We start from the raw sequence: 18,502 nt of genomic DNA, 5'->3' as shown, positions 1-18,502 counted from the left end.
CCAACAGTGAATGAAGCCAGTGCACCTCCAATGACATCTCAGCACAAAACATCCATGTCATGTTGGTAAGCCACCAGAGTTTTTTTTAGGAGAAAATTTATGACTTCAGATCATCGCAAGAAATTATGTTTCCACAACATCAGCCAAAAGCACTCAGGGCTTCATATGCGATGTCTTTGCTCGTAGCTAAAGCTAAAAAGTTGTTCACCATAGCAGTAGACCTACTGATTCCAGCCATTGTTGTATTGGCTGAAAAGATGCTGCAGTTTTCTTACCACCCCAGGCTGGAGTGGATAACACCATCACCTACATTTTGCAGCAGGCTCTCTCTTACTTGGACAAAGCAGGCAGCACTGTGAGGATCATTTTCTTTGATTTCTCCATTGCCTTTAATATAATACAGCCTTCCCTGCTGGGAAAGAAGCTGCTGAAGATGCAGGATGACTGCTCCATCAGCTCATGGGTCGGTGACTACTTGGGATATGTCAGAGCCTGTGGTCAGTAACAAAGGATTACCTCAGGGGACGGTCCTCTCACCATTCCTCTTCAACCTGTACACCTCTGATTTCCAGTACAACTCAGACACCTGTCACCTGCAGAAGTTCTCTGATGACTCTGTAGTGGTAGGGTGTATAAGTGGTTGTGAGGAGTACAGAGGCTTAGTGGACAGCTTTGTGGACTAGTGTGGAAACAGTTACCTCATCTTGAATGGTGCTAAAACCAAAGAGATCGTCGTGGATTTCAGGAGGACTAGGAGCAGAGTCAAGACAATCTCCATTCTGGATGAGGAGGGGGAGGTGGTGGAGGGGGACAAATATCTTGGAGTTCACCTTAACAACAGACTGGCCTGGACAAGGCAAGCAAAAATCTAATTCAATGAGACAACATTAAAGTGAAGACCTATCAGAAAAGTGTTAACATTTCATGAGATGCAAGTGCAAGAAAGAACAGAAATGAAGTTTTTTTAGTTTGTTTTTTAAATACAATAGATTTAAGTGCATAGGAAGGTGTTCTTTTAATATTGGAAGCACAAGCACCACCGTGGGATCATTGGGCTGAAGAGTTTTGCTTGGTGTCTCCTGTGTGGTGCTGGGACCACCAGACGTCGTTTGTTGTGGTCAGACCGCGGTAGACGGGAAGAATTGTAGACCTCAATGAGGGAGTTGAGGTATGCAGGAGCTGTTGAGGAGATCCCTGTAGGTAAGAGGCAGAGCATTGAACCTGATGCGAGCAGCTACAAAAAGCCAGTGTAGAGATCTGAAGAGTGGTGTGAAATTAGTTATTTTTGGCTGATTAAAAATTAGGTTTGCTGCCACATTTTTGGATCATCTGCAAGGGGTTTGATTATGCATACCGGTAATCCCATTAACAAAGCATTGCAGTAATCAAGACCAGCCAGCGCCGGTACATTGAGTCGAGTTGTATATTCTGTGAGGTAGGGTCTGATCTTTCTGATGTTGTAGAGGGCAAATCTGCATGCTCTAGAGACTGAGGAGATGTGGATCTTAAATCTCAGTTGGTCGTCAATGATGAACCCCAGATTTCTGTTCTACTTAGTGAGGACAATCACTGTAGATCCAATGTTGATGCTGAACTAGTGTTGTGTTAAAGTTCTGGCTGGGAAGACAAGAACTTCTTTCTTGGAGAGGTTGAGGTGAAGATATCTCTATCTCATCCAGGCAGAGATGTCTGAGAGACAGGAGGAAATGTGTGATGAGACAGTGGAGTCTTCCAGTGGAAAGGACAGGAGCTGTGTGTCACCAGCATACCAGTGATAGGATAGACCATGTGAGTGGATAATAGAACCCAAGGATTTAGTATAGACAGAAAAAAGAGGAACAAGAACTGAACCCTGAGGCACACCGGTAGAGAGGCCAAGATACCTTGAAGGTTCATCCCGATAGGTAAGACCGAAGCCAGGCTGATCCAGAGATGCCCAAGTGGACAAGTGTGGACAAGACGATCTGATGGTTCACAGTGTCAAAAGGCAGCAAATAGATGGAGTAGGGATAAGACTGACCTGCAACTTTTGCACCTCGAAGAGATTCGACGCCGTCAGTAGTGCTGTTTCTGTGAAAAGACCCCTCTTGAAGCCAGACTGGTTGATATCGAGGAAATTGTTCTTGGAAAGAAAGTCAGAGGTGATTGAAGACTGCTCGTTCCATTGTCTCGGCCAGAAATGGAAGAAGAGAGACAGGTCGGTAATTTTCCCCAAGGGAGGGATCAAGAGAAGGCTTCTTAGCCGTGGGGTAAACTGGGCCTGGTTGAACGAGATTGGAAAAGTGCCTGCTGTTGCGGGTGCAACTGCTTGAAGGAGAGTGGAAGGGATTGGATCCAGAGACCAGGTGGTCGGATGGTTAGAGAGAACTGTGAGCTGATGGCTGCCACCTTGGTAGTAAAGTAGTAATAAAAGAGGCTGGTGACAAAGTGGTCCAGGTGAGAGTGTGTGGGTGGAAAACATGTCGGCTACTAGCAGTATGCCATGTCCTGCGTCTGCGGAGGAGAACACGGATCTGCTGAAAACACATAGTAAAACAAAGAAAAAGGCAGGAAGTTAGAAATAAAGTGCGTTTTTATGCCAGCTTGGTGGACTTGTGCAGGTAGACTCGCCGGTCTTTACACAAGGAGGCCTGAACACAAGGGCTGATGCTCCAGTCCAACAGGTGCCCTATATATGGTCTTAATTGGCTACAGCTAAAACCGCCCCCTCACTGAAACCAAACTAATTTGTGTGCCTTTGTAAGGTCAAAGATGAACACTCTGTGATTACTAAGCTGAAACTAACACGAACAACAAACCAAATATCCACTTCACCAGAAGAGCAAGACTTTCTACCTACAAATCAGCAGCCTCAAAAGAACTAACTAAACTCAGTTACCTCTTAAACTAACAAACAAATAAACAGCACTTACTTGTTGAGGATATCTCCTTTCCTAGTTTGATACTTGTCCATTTATATCATCAACAGGTTGTGCTATGCTGGTCATTTCTGTTGCCCTGACATGGAACTGTTGACAGTGGGCCTTTGCCCATAATGCCTGCAGAGTTCTCAAATGCCATATTCATCGGCGTCTATATTCCTCCCTGCCTCTACAAATGGCGTGTGTGACATCATACACTTGGTCACTGCCAAGCTCTAGACCCAACATCCCAATGCAGCTTTATTAGCTCCAGTGACCTTAATCATGCAACCCTCACTAAGAACCTTCCCACCTTTACACAATATGTGGATTATCACACCAAAGGGGTGAAAACTCTGGACCTGATATATTTGTGATGTATATGTTCAAGAGGCCTATAGCTCTTCTGCTCTCCACCCCATGGGTTCCCGAAGAAAACAGCTGTGAAAAAGGGCATCAACCCCCAGGGCATGTGCAGAAGGGGGTTTTACCTGGTTTCCTTAGGTGGATGTGGAAATAGCTCCAGTGAAGTCAATCATAGAGGGACAATTGGCAAGCTTGATTCAAACGGCTTTTAGGTTGTCCCTTCAGGGGTTGCCACAGCAGAATGTGTTCCACAGGTTAAATTGGCATACGTTTTTAAGCTGGATGCCCTTCCTACCAAAACCCTCCCATTTTATCCGGGCTAGAGACTGGCACCAAGGTTGCCCTTGGTGGCTGGGTGGGGCCAAACCTGGTGGGGTGGGATTCAACCCCACAGCATCTCAACCCAATGTTCTACCACTGAGCCACCAGACCAACTTGATTAGCAGTTTTTATTCTTATTTCCCTGACATGAAAGAGAAATCTGCACAGCTGGATTGGGTGAGAAGCCCATTTCTCATGTCTGAAGCAAACAGAACAAAGCTTCCTATTAGTCATCAGGAAAAACTCTTGTATTTGTCATCCGACCATGACCTACAGACCTACTCTCACAGTTTTGGGTGTGTGTCCAGAAAGAGAACCCTGGGAAAGAAAGCTTTCGAACAGCTATTAACCTTTGGATCCACACAATTGTGTAAGTAAGAAAGCACAAAAACAGACTTTGCTTTGGAAAGCATTTGATCACTGCAGTTGTGTCCCTGCAATCAAGAATGACAAAGATCCTCAGTGAGCACAAGCTGATGTTTCTCAATAACAAGTAGTTACAAGTAATCATCATGAAAATTACATTTCTGCCTTAGTGTTACTGCATGACAAAATTGGTTTGATTTTAGATTTTTGCGATGGGGGTGGTAAATGCTGTCTTCCACTCGTTCCCCTCCCATACGCAGACAAGGTGATAAGGATTTCTCAAATCTAACTTAGAAAACACTGTGGCACCCAGCAGAAGCTCAAATAAAAAAGAGATGAAAGGAAGGGGATAAAAGTATCGACTGGTACATGAGAGGAAGGGAATAAAAGTATCGAATGGTAATTTGATTAAAGCCACAGTAGTCAATGCACGGTCAGAGCCCACTCGTCTTTTCTGCCAACGAAAAAGAAACCGCAAAAGATAAAACCTGCGGGAGAAGACAGGAGGGGCGAATAAGACAGGCCCCCAGTGACTCATTAATATATTTCTCCATAGCTTCACGCTCAGGACCCATTAGCGAGTAAAGACTGCCATGTGGTGGCATGATACCACGTAGGAGCTCTATTGCACAGTCATAGGGATGGTAAAGTAAACTTGTCTTTACTAAAAAAGATCTTAGTGCTGCATTTGATACCATTGATCATAACATTTTATTACAGAGACAGGAACATGAAATTGGGATTAAAGGAACAGCACTAGGTTGGTTTAAATCTTATCCATCTGATAGATTTCAATTTGTTCATGTTAATGATTAATCCTCCATGCACACAAAGGTTAGCTATGGAGTTCCACAAGGCTCTGTGTTAGGACCAATACTTTTTACTTTATACATGTCTCCTTTAGGCAAAATAATTAGAAAACACTCCATAAATTTACACTGTTATGCTGATGATACCCAGCTATATTTATCTATGGAACCAGATGAAAATAATCAGTTAATAAAGCTTCAAGCATGCCTACAAGACATAAAGGCCTGGATGTCCCATAGTCATAGTATTTGGGCCCAAAATTCTCAGAGATATGATGTCCAACCATATTGTTACTCTAGATGGCATAAGTCTGGCCTCCAGTACTAATGCAGGGAACCTTGGAGTTATTTTTGATCAGGATCTGTCCTTTACCTCACATATAAAACAAATCTCTAGAACATTCTTCCACCTACGGACATTGCCAAAATTAGGAGCATCCTGTCTCAAAGTGATGCCGAAAATCTGGTCCATGCATTTGTTACCTCTAGGTTGGACTACTGTAATTCCCTACTTTCAGGATGCCCCAGTAACTCCCTAAAGAGCCTGCAATTAATCCAAAATGCTGCAGCAAGAGTGCTGACTGGAACTAGCAAGAGAGATCATATTTCACCTTCACTAGCTTCTCTCCATTGGCTTCCCATTAAATCTAGAATAGAAATTATAACCCTGCTTCTTACATTTAAAGCTCTGAATGGTCAGGCTCCATCATAAATAGAAGACGTCATACTTCCATATCATCCAAGTAGACCACTTCACTCTCAGAATGCAGGCCTACTTGTGGTTCCCAGAATTTCCAAAGGTAGAATGGGAGGTAGAGCCTTTAGCTATCAAGCTCCTCTCTTGTAGAACCAGCTCCCAGTTCAGATTCGGGAAGCAAACACCGTCTCTACTTTTAAGTCTAGGCTTAAAACCTTCCTATTTAATAAAGCATATAGTTAGTTATAGTTATGCTGCCATAGACTTAGACTGCTGGGGGACCCACCCCCCGATGCACTGAGCTCCTTTCCTCCTCTTGACCATCTCTCCTCTCCTCTCACCCCGCAATTGTCACCACTGTATGTCATTAACTCTGTGTGTTCTCTCCTGTAGTTGTCTTTGTCCTTCTCTGTCCCCCTCTCTCTGTCCCTTTCTGCAGGTGTCCCCCGGCTTTGAAGCTGTGTGTCTTCCGGCGTGCAGCTACTGGTCCTACCAATCTGCCCAATGTTTTGTTGTTGCTTTTTGTTGCTCTGTTCTTTTCTCTCTCCCCTTTCCACTCACCCCAACCGGTAGAGGCAGATGGCCGTCCACCCTGAGCCTGGTTCTGCTGGAGGTTTCTTCCGTTAAAGGGAGTTTTTCCTCTCCACTGTTGCCTATGGCTTGCTCCAGGGGGAATTGTTGGGTTCTCTTTATACATCTTTATAATCTTGACTTTATTCTGTAAAGTGCCCTGAGATGACTTTGTTGTTAATTGGCGCTATATAAATAAAGTTGAATTGAATTGAATTAAAAAACAGTTTAAGGTCATGGTAGATCTAGGATATGTTAGTCAAATGTATGTTATCAGAAGGGGGCTCCTGAGATAGGGAGCTGGATAAAGAATGCCCACGACAACAATAAGCGTCTGCTTAGCAGAGAACCATTTTTAAGACAACTCTTAAAAATGGTTCTCAATGGTTATGGAGCAGTCTGCAGGGAGCTCAGATTCAATAAATGGTCTGTCAAAGGCCTGATGAGAACAGGTTTAGTTTGAGGGGCTAAGGGAAGGCCCAGCTTGTGAGCCAGGTTAGGGTTAACTCCATGTCCACACCAGAGTCAAGGAATACAGCGAGGGGAATCGAGCAGTAAACAAGCTGCCACGTCACTTTGAAATTAGGTCGGGAGCCCGAAACAGAATCAGTCCGAGTGTGGCTCAGCATTTGCCTACCTGCTCCTGCTGAGCCCCACCTTTTACAGGACAGACCTGCACCTTGTGACCCGACCGGAACCTCCAGTCGCATTCCTCAGGTGTAAGACACACTCCCCCTGATGTTTTGAAACCTTTTCAAACTTTTCTAAAATCCATCCCCTGGTCTACGAGAAAATATCCTGAAGTGGAAACTCGCTTAGGAACACCCCCACAGACACACACCTTGCCACCACCCCTGAGCCCTGCCCCTACCAACCTTCTTGTCCTTTGTCTTTCTACTGGTTCTGCCTTCAGCATGGTTGGCCTCCTCATCTGTGGAACTAAGGTCTGAGGAGCTAGATGAGGTCTCCAATATGTGCCCCTTCTTCCCCTTCACCAGGATTTTACCCTTAAGATCCTACACACAGAACCAACATAAACAAAAACACAGTGCCACTTTATATCCTACTCATAGACTGTATATAGCGATAGAAAACATGACAGCGCTTCAGAACTAAAAAACTTTGAGCGGCCCCTGGTGGATGGTTGAAGCACAAGTCATAATCCCCAGTTCAGTGGCTTCCATTTTTGTATTATGGCAGGAGGTAGGGACACGTCATCCTTCTTTACATAGAGTCTGTGGTCCTACTTGAACAGTAACTCCTTACCTCTGGAGAAGGCAGTTTGTCACAATCAAGGCCATCAAAGGGCTTGGTGAGCAGCTTGTCTCCCAGGATTGATCGCAGGTGTCGAGCCATCACTGTCTGCTGCTCGACAGAGCAGTGGTTCTCCAGTGACAGGATCAGAGGATAAGGAGAAGCCTAGAAGACAGTGGAAACTCAGTTTAGTCTCAGTGTAATACTGGTTAAAAATCAGGGAGAAAATCACTTTCTACATTTAGCAAGCAGAAGAAGAAAATCTGTAAAATTGTCAATGTACACTTTGGATATTTATCTTTATATTATCAATCGAGCAATATTTGTTTTTTCAAATACTGTATTCTGCATGAATATATTTAAATCTGACAGTTCAAATGATTCAGATTTTAGTAGTGTACTTACTTTAAAAGCGTACTCATTTATAGTTTCAATGACTTTGACAAAGGGTACTTTGGAGGTAAGAGTGTGTCCATGGTAGATGATTGGCTCTCCTTTATCTCCATCCCAGCAGTCCAGCTCCACGCAGCGACAGCCATGATTCAGGGCTCTAAGAAAATATTTTTTAAAGGTTTTTTTATTTTTTCTTGAAAATATATGGTCTTTGAAGGCTAGGGGACTGAACCTGCATGATAAATTAAGTAACATTCACACCACAATTACTAAAATGCATGTTTAGGTGGTCTTTATCAACTTAGATAAGCAGAACTGGAAGTTGCCCTAGCTGCATTTTCTATCCACCAATCTTTCATCAAACATTTATCTGGATCTGTGTTATGTGCTCCAGTTCTGAATCCACCAGAAATCTCCCAAGTAGATGTCTACTATGACAGTGGGCCCCAAGAGGGCACAGCAGTCCCAATGCTTTTATCAGTCTCCTTCTTAAGCTAAATTGGCGAAATTACATGACCGTAATGATGTCAACTAGTAAACTGGAAGCTTTCACATTATGTTCAGTATTTTATTACACCAGTCCAGTACAAAGTCTGTCTAAAATAAGGAATTTGCAAAAAAATATTATTTTTATTTACTTTAAATGAAAGCTGAAATTCTGAACTTTCATTTCATATACACCTGAAACCCAAATGTTCTCAGCGTACAACAAACATAAATGAACTGATCTTGCTCTGCCAATAATTTTGGAGTAGAATGTAATGGGTCTTTTTGTATGGACTTCAGAAGTAGAGAAGAAACCCTGTAATTGCACACAGTAGTTCTTATCTGATTGCTCTTCCTACCTTAGCAAGCTAAAAAGCATATTAACATACGTAGATTGTCGCTTTCATTCAGAAAACAATACACATGTATCTAAAGTACATAGTATGTACTGCCCTATTCATTCTTACCTTATGTATGGCTCTATGCTGCTCTCCCCAGTCAGCTGGTCCTTAGTGAGGTAAGTGTTGTGGGAAGAAGAAATGAAGTAATGTGCCAGTGACTGTTTCATGTCTTGGTAAACCCTTGCATGTTCTGGGTTAAACACACAATTTTCCTTAGACAGCATGTACATGGTGAAGCCATTAGGAGTCATGAACTGGTTCCTCTGAGCTGTACTGGGCAAAGGCACAAAAACAAGTAAATAAAGGATATGAATTATTAAAAACTAAACAAAGTAGAAAGTAATTTTAGTTTTAGTAGTTTGTAAAATAAAAATACACATTTTTGCTACTTTGGCTTATTGATCCAACATAAAAAGTAATGGCAATAGTAATGGCTTTGGCAATCTCCCTGTTGAAAATGTCTTTACCTCTATTAAAAAGTAAATGTCAATTTGTTTTTATTATGACTTCATAGTCATATATATACTTTCAGGCAGGATTTGGAGTTCATCATAGTACAGAAACAGCACTGGTAAAAGTCAGCAACGATCTTCTCTGGGGATCAGATAATGATTTTCACCGAGACCTGGCTCTCAGACAAAGTCCCAGAGGACGCCATTCAGCTACAGACTCACTCTGTTCACTGAGGCGTTCGAACGGCCGCGTCTGGTAAGGCTAAAGGGGAGGTGTGTGTGCTTGTCAACAACTCGTTGTGTGGAGATATACAGACGATTGATGAACACTGTTCACCAGATGTAGATTTTCTACTGCTGAAGTGCCGTCCTTATTATCTACCGAGGGAATTTACTGCTGTGTTTTTAGCCGCTGTTTACATCCCCCTACGGCAGCACTCGGCAAACTCCATGACGTCATCAGCGCGTTAGAAACGGCTCATCCTGATGCAGTTTTTATTGTTGCTGGCGACTTCAACAAGTGTAGTTTACAGACTGTATTCCCCAAAAACCACCAGCATGTGGACATTCCCACCTGTGATAACAACACTCTGGACCATGTTTACAGCAACATACGTGGTGCATACAGGGCTGCACCCTGCACCCACTTCAAACACATCTCTTTGTTCCTGTACCCTGCTTACAGACAAAGACTGAAACAAGCACACCCTGTCACCAAACAGTTTAAACTCTGGACCCCAGAGACTGAGAGCACTGATTTGCTCTGACAGACTGGGATGTGTTTAAAGCTGCAGCCTCTCTGGATGACTCTTCTGTCAGCGTACAGGATTATGCTGAGTATGTGACTGGGTACATCAGCACTTGTGTCGATAACATCGTGCCCAGAAACCAGAAGCCCTGGATAAACAGTCAGGTACGTCACATGCTGCGTGCTTGCTCTCTTGCATTTAGATCAGGCAATGAGACTGAGTACAAAGCTGCAAAGTATGGACTGAGAAAAGCAATCACAGTGGCCAACAGGCAGTACAGAGAGAAGCTGGACAGCTTCTATTCTACTGCTGACTCAGGCCGGATGTGGCAAGGCCTGCAGCACATCGCAGACTACAGGACCACCACCAACAACATCACCTCAACAGAGGCTGTCTGTTGAGGTGATGTCAACAGACAGCCTGCTGGACAACCTCAACGCATTCTACACCCGCTTTGAGGGCCCCAGCTACACTGATGAGAGGGGGCTCACACACACCTGGACCACTTAACCCCCCCTCCCCTCCACCAACCATCTCAACATGCCAGGTACACAAAGTTCTGAGGAAGATCAACCCCTGAAAAGCAGACAACATTCCTGAGCGGGCCCCACCTGGCTGATTCCCCTTCTTCACACCTCCATCTTCAACCTCTCCCTTAGCCAGTGCACCGTTCCTTCGTGCTTTAAGACCACGACCATCGTCTCCCTGCCCAACAAGAACCCACCCACCTGCCTGAATGACTACAGGCCAGTGGCACTCACTCCAATCATCATGAAGTTTTTCGAGAGAGTGGTGCTGGCCCACAGTCACAGCAGCATACCAAACACTATAGACCCCCTGCAGTATGATTACCGGTCCAACAGGTCCTGCTGCTGCCATCCACTATTCCCTCTCCCATCTGGAAAATAAGGACTCATACCGAAGGATACTCTTCATCGACTACAGCTCCGCCTGTTCACCAACGACTGTGTCGCCTCCCACAAGGACAACATTATCCTGAAGTTCGCGGATGACACCGCAGTGATAGGACACATCGCTAGCGGTGACGAGGCAGCCTACAGGAAGGAGGTGACCAGTCTGATGTCATGGTGTGGAGACAATAACCTCACCCTCAACACAGACAAGACGAAGGAGATGATAGTGGACTTGAGACCCCCTTGAGGACTCAAGTGATAGTGGAGGAGAAGTCAGATTAATCTGCTGCTGCACGTAACGCAGATTTCCAGTAACCAGAGTTAAAGGAAATTAAAAATGAGAAGTGCTGGCACAATCTACAATGGTTGTATTATGCATAACAGTAACTCCATTTACACGGCATTGCAGTAATTAAGACAACATATGACCAGTGCCTGGGCAATAAGTTGGGTTGTATATTCAGTGAGGTAGGGACTGATCTTTCTGATGTTGTAGGGTGCACAGGTGGGAAATATATCGTCTTCTAGTAGAACACCATGTCCTCTGTCCGCAGAGGAAAACAGGTATCTGCTGTATATGGTGGTGACATCTTTAGAACTCCAACAACTGTGATAATTTGGTGTAAACAAAAAAAAGTGACACTTTAGCTCAATGATTTGACGTTGGTGGTTGTTTTCATAAAACATGAAAACATCTTCTGATACCACTTTGCTATCATGTTTTCTCTTTAATTTAGATTTTTCCTACCTTGTACCTTTGGATAAAAGTGTCCATCAAGTGACAAGTAAATGTAAAATGTGCTGTCTTCAGTCGTGATACCTACAGGTCAAGCACAAATCCAGGGTATCACCTTTTGGTTTTACCTTGGATTTGCAAGAAAGTGGCTTAAACAGGGATGGTTACTTTGAAATGTATAGCAGGCAACGAGAGAAGGGGGGCTGCTGATAAGGAGCTGAGAACTGCATAACATTCGGGCGACACCTCCCAGACAGTTGAGGCAGTTAAGGGAAGCAGTTGTGAGCCGCTCCATTTGTAAAGGTATTGATTCATTCATTCAAGACATGATGCAGTGGGCTATAATCCAAATATCAAATCTTCTGTTCAAAATGATTTTGCAGTTTAGTTGCTTATGAACCTTTCAGGAGACAGAGTGACTAAACATATATGAAACAGTAAGATAATCTTTTCACAACCTACGTTAAAGAGATAGAACCATAATCTATAGGAAACTTAATGTCCATCGTATCATCTGACAAAGTCAACATAAACACAGAGTTATGACAGATCAGATTAAAAACTAGTTTTTACCAAGAAGTTTTTAATACATCCACAGACAATAAGATTCATTACTGTGGACTGGGAACAAGGACGACATTTTGCGACACCTGGTGGATGAAAAGATGAACTAGATGGATTTAATGAGCCTTTTTCCTGACTCAAACACACTGCATTCCTAAAGGAATGCCACCAGTAGAGTATCGCAGATATACCGCACACAAAATCAATGACACTTTCAATGGCTACATCTGTATGTCTATTATCCTGTGCTCAAATATGTTTAAAATGAATTGCTCATTTTTGTGTTTAACTAAAATCATTAAAAGATAAAAAAAAATATAAAAGTGTGTAGGTATTTCAAAACTTTTTTTATTTTTGGCATTTTGGTGTTACTTACTTACTTACCCCACTCATTGAGTTCATATGTGAGTATAAGGCTTTGGGCATGAATGTGTGAACTGTCCTCCCCCTGGTCTTTTAAAAAATCCTTCAGGTCCACAGTGGAAAGTACACAACCATTTGCAGAGTAGCGGATAAATACAGCATCCAGCTCAGGTCTCCTTAACAGCTCCCTGCAGAAGATCTCAATCTCGCCATGGTCCAGACGACCGTCAGCCGATCGGTCACATTTCTACCAAGGAAACACAATAAGAGACACAGATCATCACTTATGAATATCAATTTTTTAGCTCAAATGTGTTATGGCATCTCTTACAATGAAATGTAAAAGTAACACAAGTTTAAATATAATTTTAAAACCCTCAATTACCTAATATACTTTTTACATTTTAGCATGTAGTCAGTCACCTGGAAGAGGTTTTGTGCATAGTGGTCACTCAGGTCAATGTTGATCATTCGCAGAAGTGTCTGCACTTCTTCATAGCTCATCTTGTCGTCGTGATTCCGGTCAGCCCGACTCAGGTAAGCATGAATCCAGGTGACACACAAACATAGTCAAGGTCAAAAGAACTTGGTGGTATTAGAGTTTGAGATTTTAAATGTATGACAATGTTTTGGGCTTTTATTCTTGGCAATGTTATCTTCCCATGTACACTTTGAGCAGTTATACAATTTCAAATGAACGCAAATCAGGATATTGGTCAAGTTTTTCTTTCTGAGTCATGTTCTCCACCCTCTCCTGCAGCTTTCGGATGCCGCGAGACCAGTGTTGAGCCTCCTGCTGACTCTGACAAACCAGATCCAAGCTCTTACGAGGCCCTTTGAAGACCACTGTCATACAAGAGTTCTCAGGCACAGAACCCACCATCTGCTGCAATGTTTCTGACTGGCAACCCTCCCGAACACACTCCACATCCATTACAGAGACTGAGGGAGTGAAAGAAAGCACAGAGAGAAATATATTAAATAAGAAGAAGTAGAAATAAGTATAGCACAAGAAATGCCCCATGTAATTATCAATAAATCAAATGTTGTGTGGGCAAGAGCTAAATCAGAGAGAAATCAATACAGTCCGACTGAGTCACCTTTTCTCAGCAGAATAATGCATGTGAGTGAGGGGCCAGAAAGACACTTATATAAAAGCAGTGCATAGATGACAGCAGCTCTCTAACTTCTCACCAGCGTCCTCTCTGACAATCTCCCGACTCTCTCCTCTTGCCCCAGAAATACAAACTTTTTTTCCTTTTTTCCTTTTACATCCAAACTGTGACAAAAGTCACACACAAAATCACACTACATTTCCGAGAAAATATTTTTTTCAGCACACACAAATTATAAATCTTATTCTATAAATTCAGGGTTAAATATGCAGCTCACTGATCTGCATGTTGATTTTACACCAGATACCGTTCCTGATGCAACCACACACACACACACACACCAGGAGCAACTAAGTTGGGGTTCAGTGTGTTGTTCAAAGACACTATGAGATGTGACCAGAGGAGCTGGGGATTTAACCAACAACTGTGAAATTGGTGGACAACCACTCTACCTTCAGAGTCACAGTCACCCCTTGAAGCCTTGAGTGCTTTGGCTTATGTTGTGGATATTTTTCACATTGTTTCTTGTTATGAGCTGAAGTCAGATCTGAAGTTCTTTAAAAAAAACTCTGGTGGCTTACAAACATGACATGGATGGTTTGAGCTTAGATGTTGTTGGAGGTGCACTGGCTTCATGCCACTGTTGAGTAATTTCTCCCTGCAAAAAAACTTGTTGAAATAAATCCCACCAAATATACATACCAATACGTACCCCTATTTGAGAAACACTGCCTTAGATAACATTCACCAAGCGAAAGTTTACCTCGACCCTACAGGAAGACAAAGCTTTTCAGCTCCTTAAATTCCAATTCACATCAGCCCTGATTCTGACACTCCCTGATCACGAACACCAATTCATCATTGAGGTCAATGCCTCGGATTAAGTAGTAGGTGTTGTTCTGTCCCAACAGTCCAAGTAAGACCATCAAATTCACCTCTGTGCCCTCTACCTTCATAGTCTCACCCCAGGTGAGTGCAACTGTAAGATATGTTGTGAGGTAGATCCTGAATCACACTTGCTTTTCCAGCAACACACAAGAGAATTTGCAGTCCAAGTTAACACCTTGTTTATGTTGCAAGTGATAAAAACTTAGTACAAGTTGTATTGGCATTGTTAAAACTGGTGTCTTCCTATGTACTGAATCGCTCAGCTAAATAGAGCTAATCAAAGTGGTATTACTCACTGACGATTAAAGATGATATAATGCCATCAAGAATGCACCAAGTGCTCTTGATATTTTTGACATGCAGTAGACATGCAGCATCATTGGATAGTGGTGCAGTAACAACCACTGCTAACATGGTGTAAACCAAACACAGAACGTGATTAAAGAAAGAAACAACATACCAGTATGGATTTGGGGATGCTTTGCTGCATATGGGCCAGTGAGATTCACTATAATTGAGGGAAAAATGTGTCCTGCTTTCTACTGAAGAAATGTCAGCTCATCAGTCTGTGAGCCAAAGTTTAGTTGCAGTTAGATTATGCATCAAGACAATGATCCTAAAAATAAGAGTAAGAGAGTGAGTAAGTGACTCAAAAGGAATACAAAAAAGTCTAATAAGGGCTAGTCAAAATCCAGACCTCAACTAGGTATTAACTATAGAGGGTGAATATTTTTCACATGAATTACTTAGGTATTGGATCACCTTTTTGCTTCTTTCCATTCCATTGTGTTTGCTCAGGTTAACTTTGTTTTAAGTGGGGGAATCATTAACTCACCTAATAAAACAAAACTGAAAACAATACTGCTGATAGGTGCCCAGCCCAACAAACATAATATAGAAACACTGCAGTTTTTTTATACATTTTTTATACATTTTACACACATTTCTAAAACTATGTTTTCACTTTGTCTCTATGGGGTACTGAGCGAAGATTAATGAGAAAAAAAAATTAAATACAAAACTGTAGCATAAGGCTACAACATAACAAAATTGAGAAGCAAGAGAAGGAAGCGCAGGAGCCCAGACAAAACCTTGCACAGTATGTACCACCAGATACACGAAGTAGCATATTTCAAAAAATCCTACTAGTAGCTGGACAAATCTGGACTGAAAGGCAAGGTTCCAGGCCTCTTTGCGAGGACTTCTTGTCTTATGCAGGATTCTAGCTGCTCAACAGTGCTGTGATTTTGCGTTTTAGGATGAGCCAAATGGTGAAAAGTCTGGACTTGCAGGCAGGCCAGTTCAACACCTGGACGCTTCTCCTGCGAAGCCGTGCTGTTGTGATGGATGCAGTATGTGGTTTAGCATTGTCTTGCTGAAATATGCAAGGCCTTCCCTGAAAAAACGTGGCCACTATGCTGCCCTCGCCATAGGCACTAATGCACCTCCATACCATCAGGGATGAAGGCTTTTGAACTGTCCGCTAAAAATAAGATGGATGGTCATTAGGAGTTCAGATTATGTAATCTGGAAAAACTCAGCAAAAGAAGGTTGACCCTGATTACAAAATCCATAGTATTTGCAACAAGATGACATAATCTCTAGTGAAGGTTCCTTTTTTCAAATTTTCAGCTGGAATTAGAGAGATTTTTTTAACATTGGGAAGTCAAAGGGAAGTTTTATGTACATGTAATCCTCAAAGTAGAACCAGAAAACCAAGTTCAAAATCAGTGAAGGCAACCTTTAATCAAGACCTCAATGGGAAACAACCGTTCAAGCCAATTACATGAGTCAACATTGAGTATGGCATTTACTAAGGAGAAGCTCTGTCCTGGCAAGGCAATCCTATTATGTCTGATCAGAACCAGACATAAACAAGACATGAAGTTACTAATCCACACCACTAGGATCTACAACTGAGGGGAGTGTACAATCAGAGTACACCATAGCAGATGTTGAGGACCACTACATGTACCATGGGATTCTCCAATGGCACCCAAGAAGACACAGCAAGGAAAGCCCCCATTGGCAAATACCTACAGAGACCTGGGCAAGTTCTGGGAAGTCATCTATGGAAGTCACTGTGGCAAAAACAAAGTCTGAGCTATTAACACCTATGTCCTGCCAGTCATCAGGTACCATAATAGCATAAAAAACTGGCCAAAAAAGGAGGGCCACTTATATCAACAACTAGGAAGCTCCTTACAATACAGTAAATCCAGCATCCTGAGACTACTCTCAACAGAAGAGAGGAGGCAGAGGATTAATGAACATCCAAGCCATTAGTCAGGATGAAACAACCAAGACCCATAAATACATTAGAAAGATTACCCCACGAAATCACGTGTTTTGTGAATACCTCAGGCAGCAGAAGCCATGTTCATGTCCAGTAAACCCATATTTTATCTTTATCAATTTAAGAGCATCCATATACATTTCCTAGATGTATATAACCGTACATATGTGAACATACGAATACACATATGCCAAATATACAAAACACACACTTATAATTCTGATTAAAGTTAGGGCCTACTAACACACTCTAACCTGTACACACAAATACACACAGGACCACATGGCAAATCTAATCTTGACAGTCTGACTTTGTACTGTATTGGGAAGCAAACCTAGTAACTATACAGCACCAAACCTCAGACTCTGGGGCCAACACCCATCAGTATATAAGGTCCTATAATCTGACTGTTTGAACTACAGCAGGAGCAGCAGGCTTTTAGGCTGAAATAAATGCGCTCTATAATCAGGACACCGTGTGTTATTCTCAGATAGCAGAGGAAAGGGGGGAGTCTGTGACTGTACAGAGCACTAAGTAGCATTTAAAGTGAACAAAAATAGACAGAAATGTTTAACCTACACACCCAGTCAGCTCTGAGCTCTTCTGGAACCACTTACAAAGAAAAGGGCCACTTGTTAACAATTATCATTCAGAAATGGTTCTTAACCTCTGGGTGGGGCCCCTCCACAGATGACTTAACAGGCTTTACATAACTAATTTTAAAGTAAGGTAAAGCTCCTCATGGGTCCTTACAACTTTTTTTCTGTCACGGATTAGGATTAGGATTAATATGAAATTGTAGATTTTTGTTTGTTTTGTTGTTTTTTTTTTATCTGTTTAGTCATAAGTGTTCTTTGCTTTTGTGTCTCTTTTTTCTGTTTTTATGAGAAACACGTTCATGAGATTTGATTTGATTAGCAAACTCAGTGCCCCTAAGATTGTCATAAAGCTCCCTGTTCTGCTTTACTTGTGGAAAAGTTCTATTCACACCAAGTGTGTTGTCAAAAATCATATCAAAATCAATCCTATCATCAAATCATTCCTGTATTGACAATAAAGGCACATATGTTGGTCTTTTTGGGACACCTCAAGTATTTTATTCATAGTACTATGATTATTATTTTATTTAAACTTTTTAATTTATTGATATCTTATAGTGTGTGTGTGTGTGTATATATATATATCACACACACACACATATATTTATGTATATATAAAAAGACATATATTTAACACAAATAAACATAAATATCTATTTAGCTATCCATAATGAGTAAGAATTGATTTTTGTCAGTAAGGCTGTCGGTTTATGTCAGCTTGAATTTAAAAGTTTAGGTGAGCCAAACCCTCATCCAAGGGCTCCACCCCAATTGTGATATTGACATGACTTTGGGGGATAATATATGGTGGCGATTTCAACAGCAGTTATCAGGAAAGCAAAATGCACATTTCTGGTAGGGAGTTAATTTGGTAGCTTAACACCATTCTTTTATAACTCTTCTTCTGTTAATGTCTGTCTTTGTCACATAACCTTTCCACCTCTGAGATTGGAGGGATAGATAGATGGCACAGACCAGGCAGAAATACACTGTGTGGTGTCATAGACTCTACTCACCATACAACAATGTATCTGTTTGTATGACTGGTTTTTCCATGGGTTTTTTTTCATACAATACATTCTCCCTACCTGTCAGTACTTCAGTCCATACTGATCAAGTGATCGACACTAGTCCCAAAAGCAGTTTGAGTGGCATAACAATTATTACATTTTTCGGAGTATCACTCATGTCAACCCTTTGAATTAACTACTTAGTATCATAATTTAATCCATTTGTTCCATAATCCAATTCAATAATTTTATC

General features: G+C 42.0%; 1 protein-coding gene across 1 annotated transcript in view; it reads right to left on the bottom strand.

Annotated features, from left to right (window-relative positions):
• The window catches only part of plcd3b (phospholipase C, delta 3b), a 36,531-nt gene that overhangs the window by 9,513 nt on the left and 8,516 nt on the right, over positions 1–18,502 (bottom strand). The window contains exons 4-10 of the mRNA XM_067508965.1: positions 13,055–13,283; positions 12,765–12,894; positions 12,363–12,588; positions 8,630–8,831; positions 7,689–7,833; positions 7,296–7,448; positions 6,905–7,045 (exon numbers count right to left, since the gene is read on the bottom strand). Coding sequence (XP_067365066.1) covers positions 6,905–7,045; positions 7,296–7,448; positions 7,689–7,833; positions 8,630–8,831; positions 12,363–12,588; positions 12,765–12,894; positions 13,055–13,283 — 1,226 coding nt within the window. The remainder of the gene's footprint in view (positions 1–6,904; positions 7,046–7,295; positions 7,449–7,688; positions 7,834–8,629; positions 8,832–12,362; positions 12,589–12,764; positions 12,895–13,054; positions 13,284–18,502) is intronic.

The sequence above is a fragment of the Channa argus genome, chromosome 7 (assembly GCF_033026475.1).
Source record: "Channa argus isolate prfri chromosome 7, Channa argus male v1.0, whole genome shotgun sequence".
Lineage (NCBI taxonomy): Eukaryota > Metazoa > Chordata > Actinopteri > Anabantiformes > Channidae > Channa > Channa argus.
Note: the sequence above shows the minus strand (reverse complement) of the source record. Positions and strands in the feature narration are given on the sequence as shown.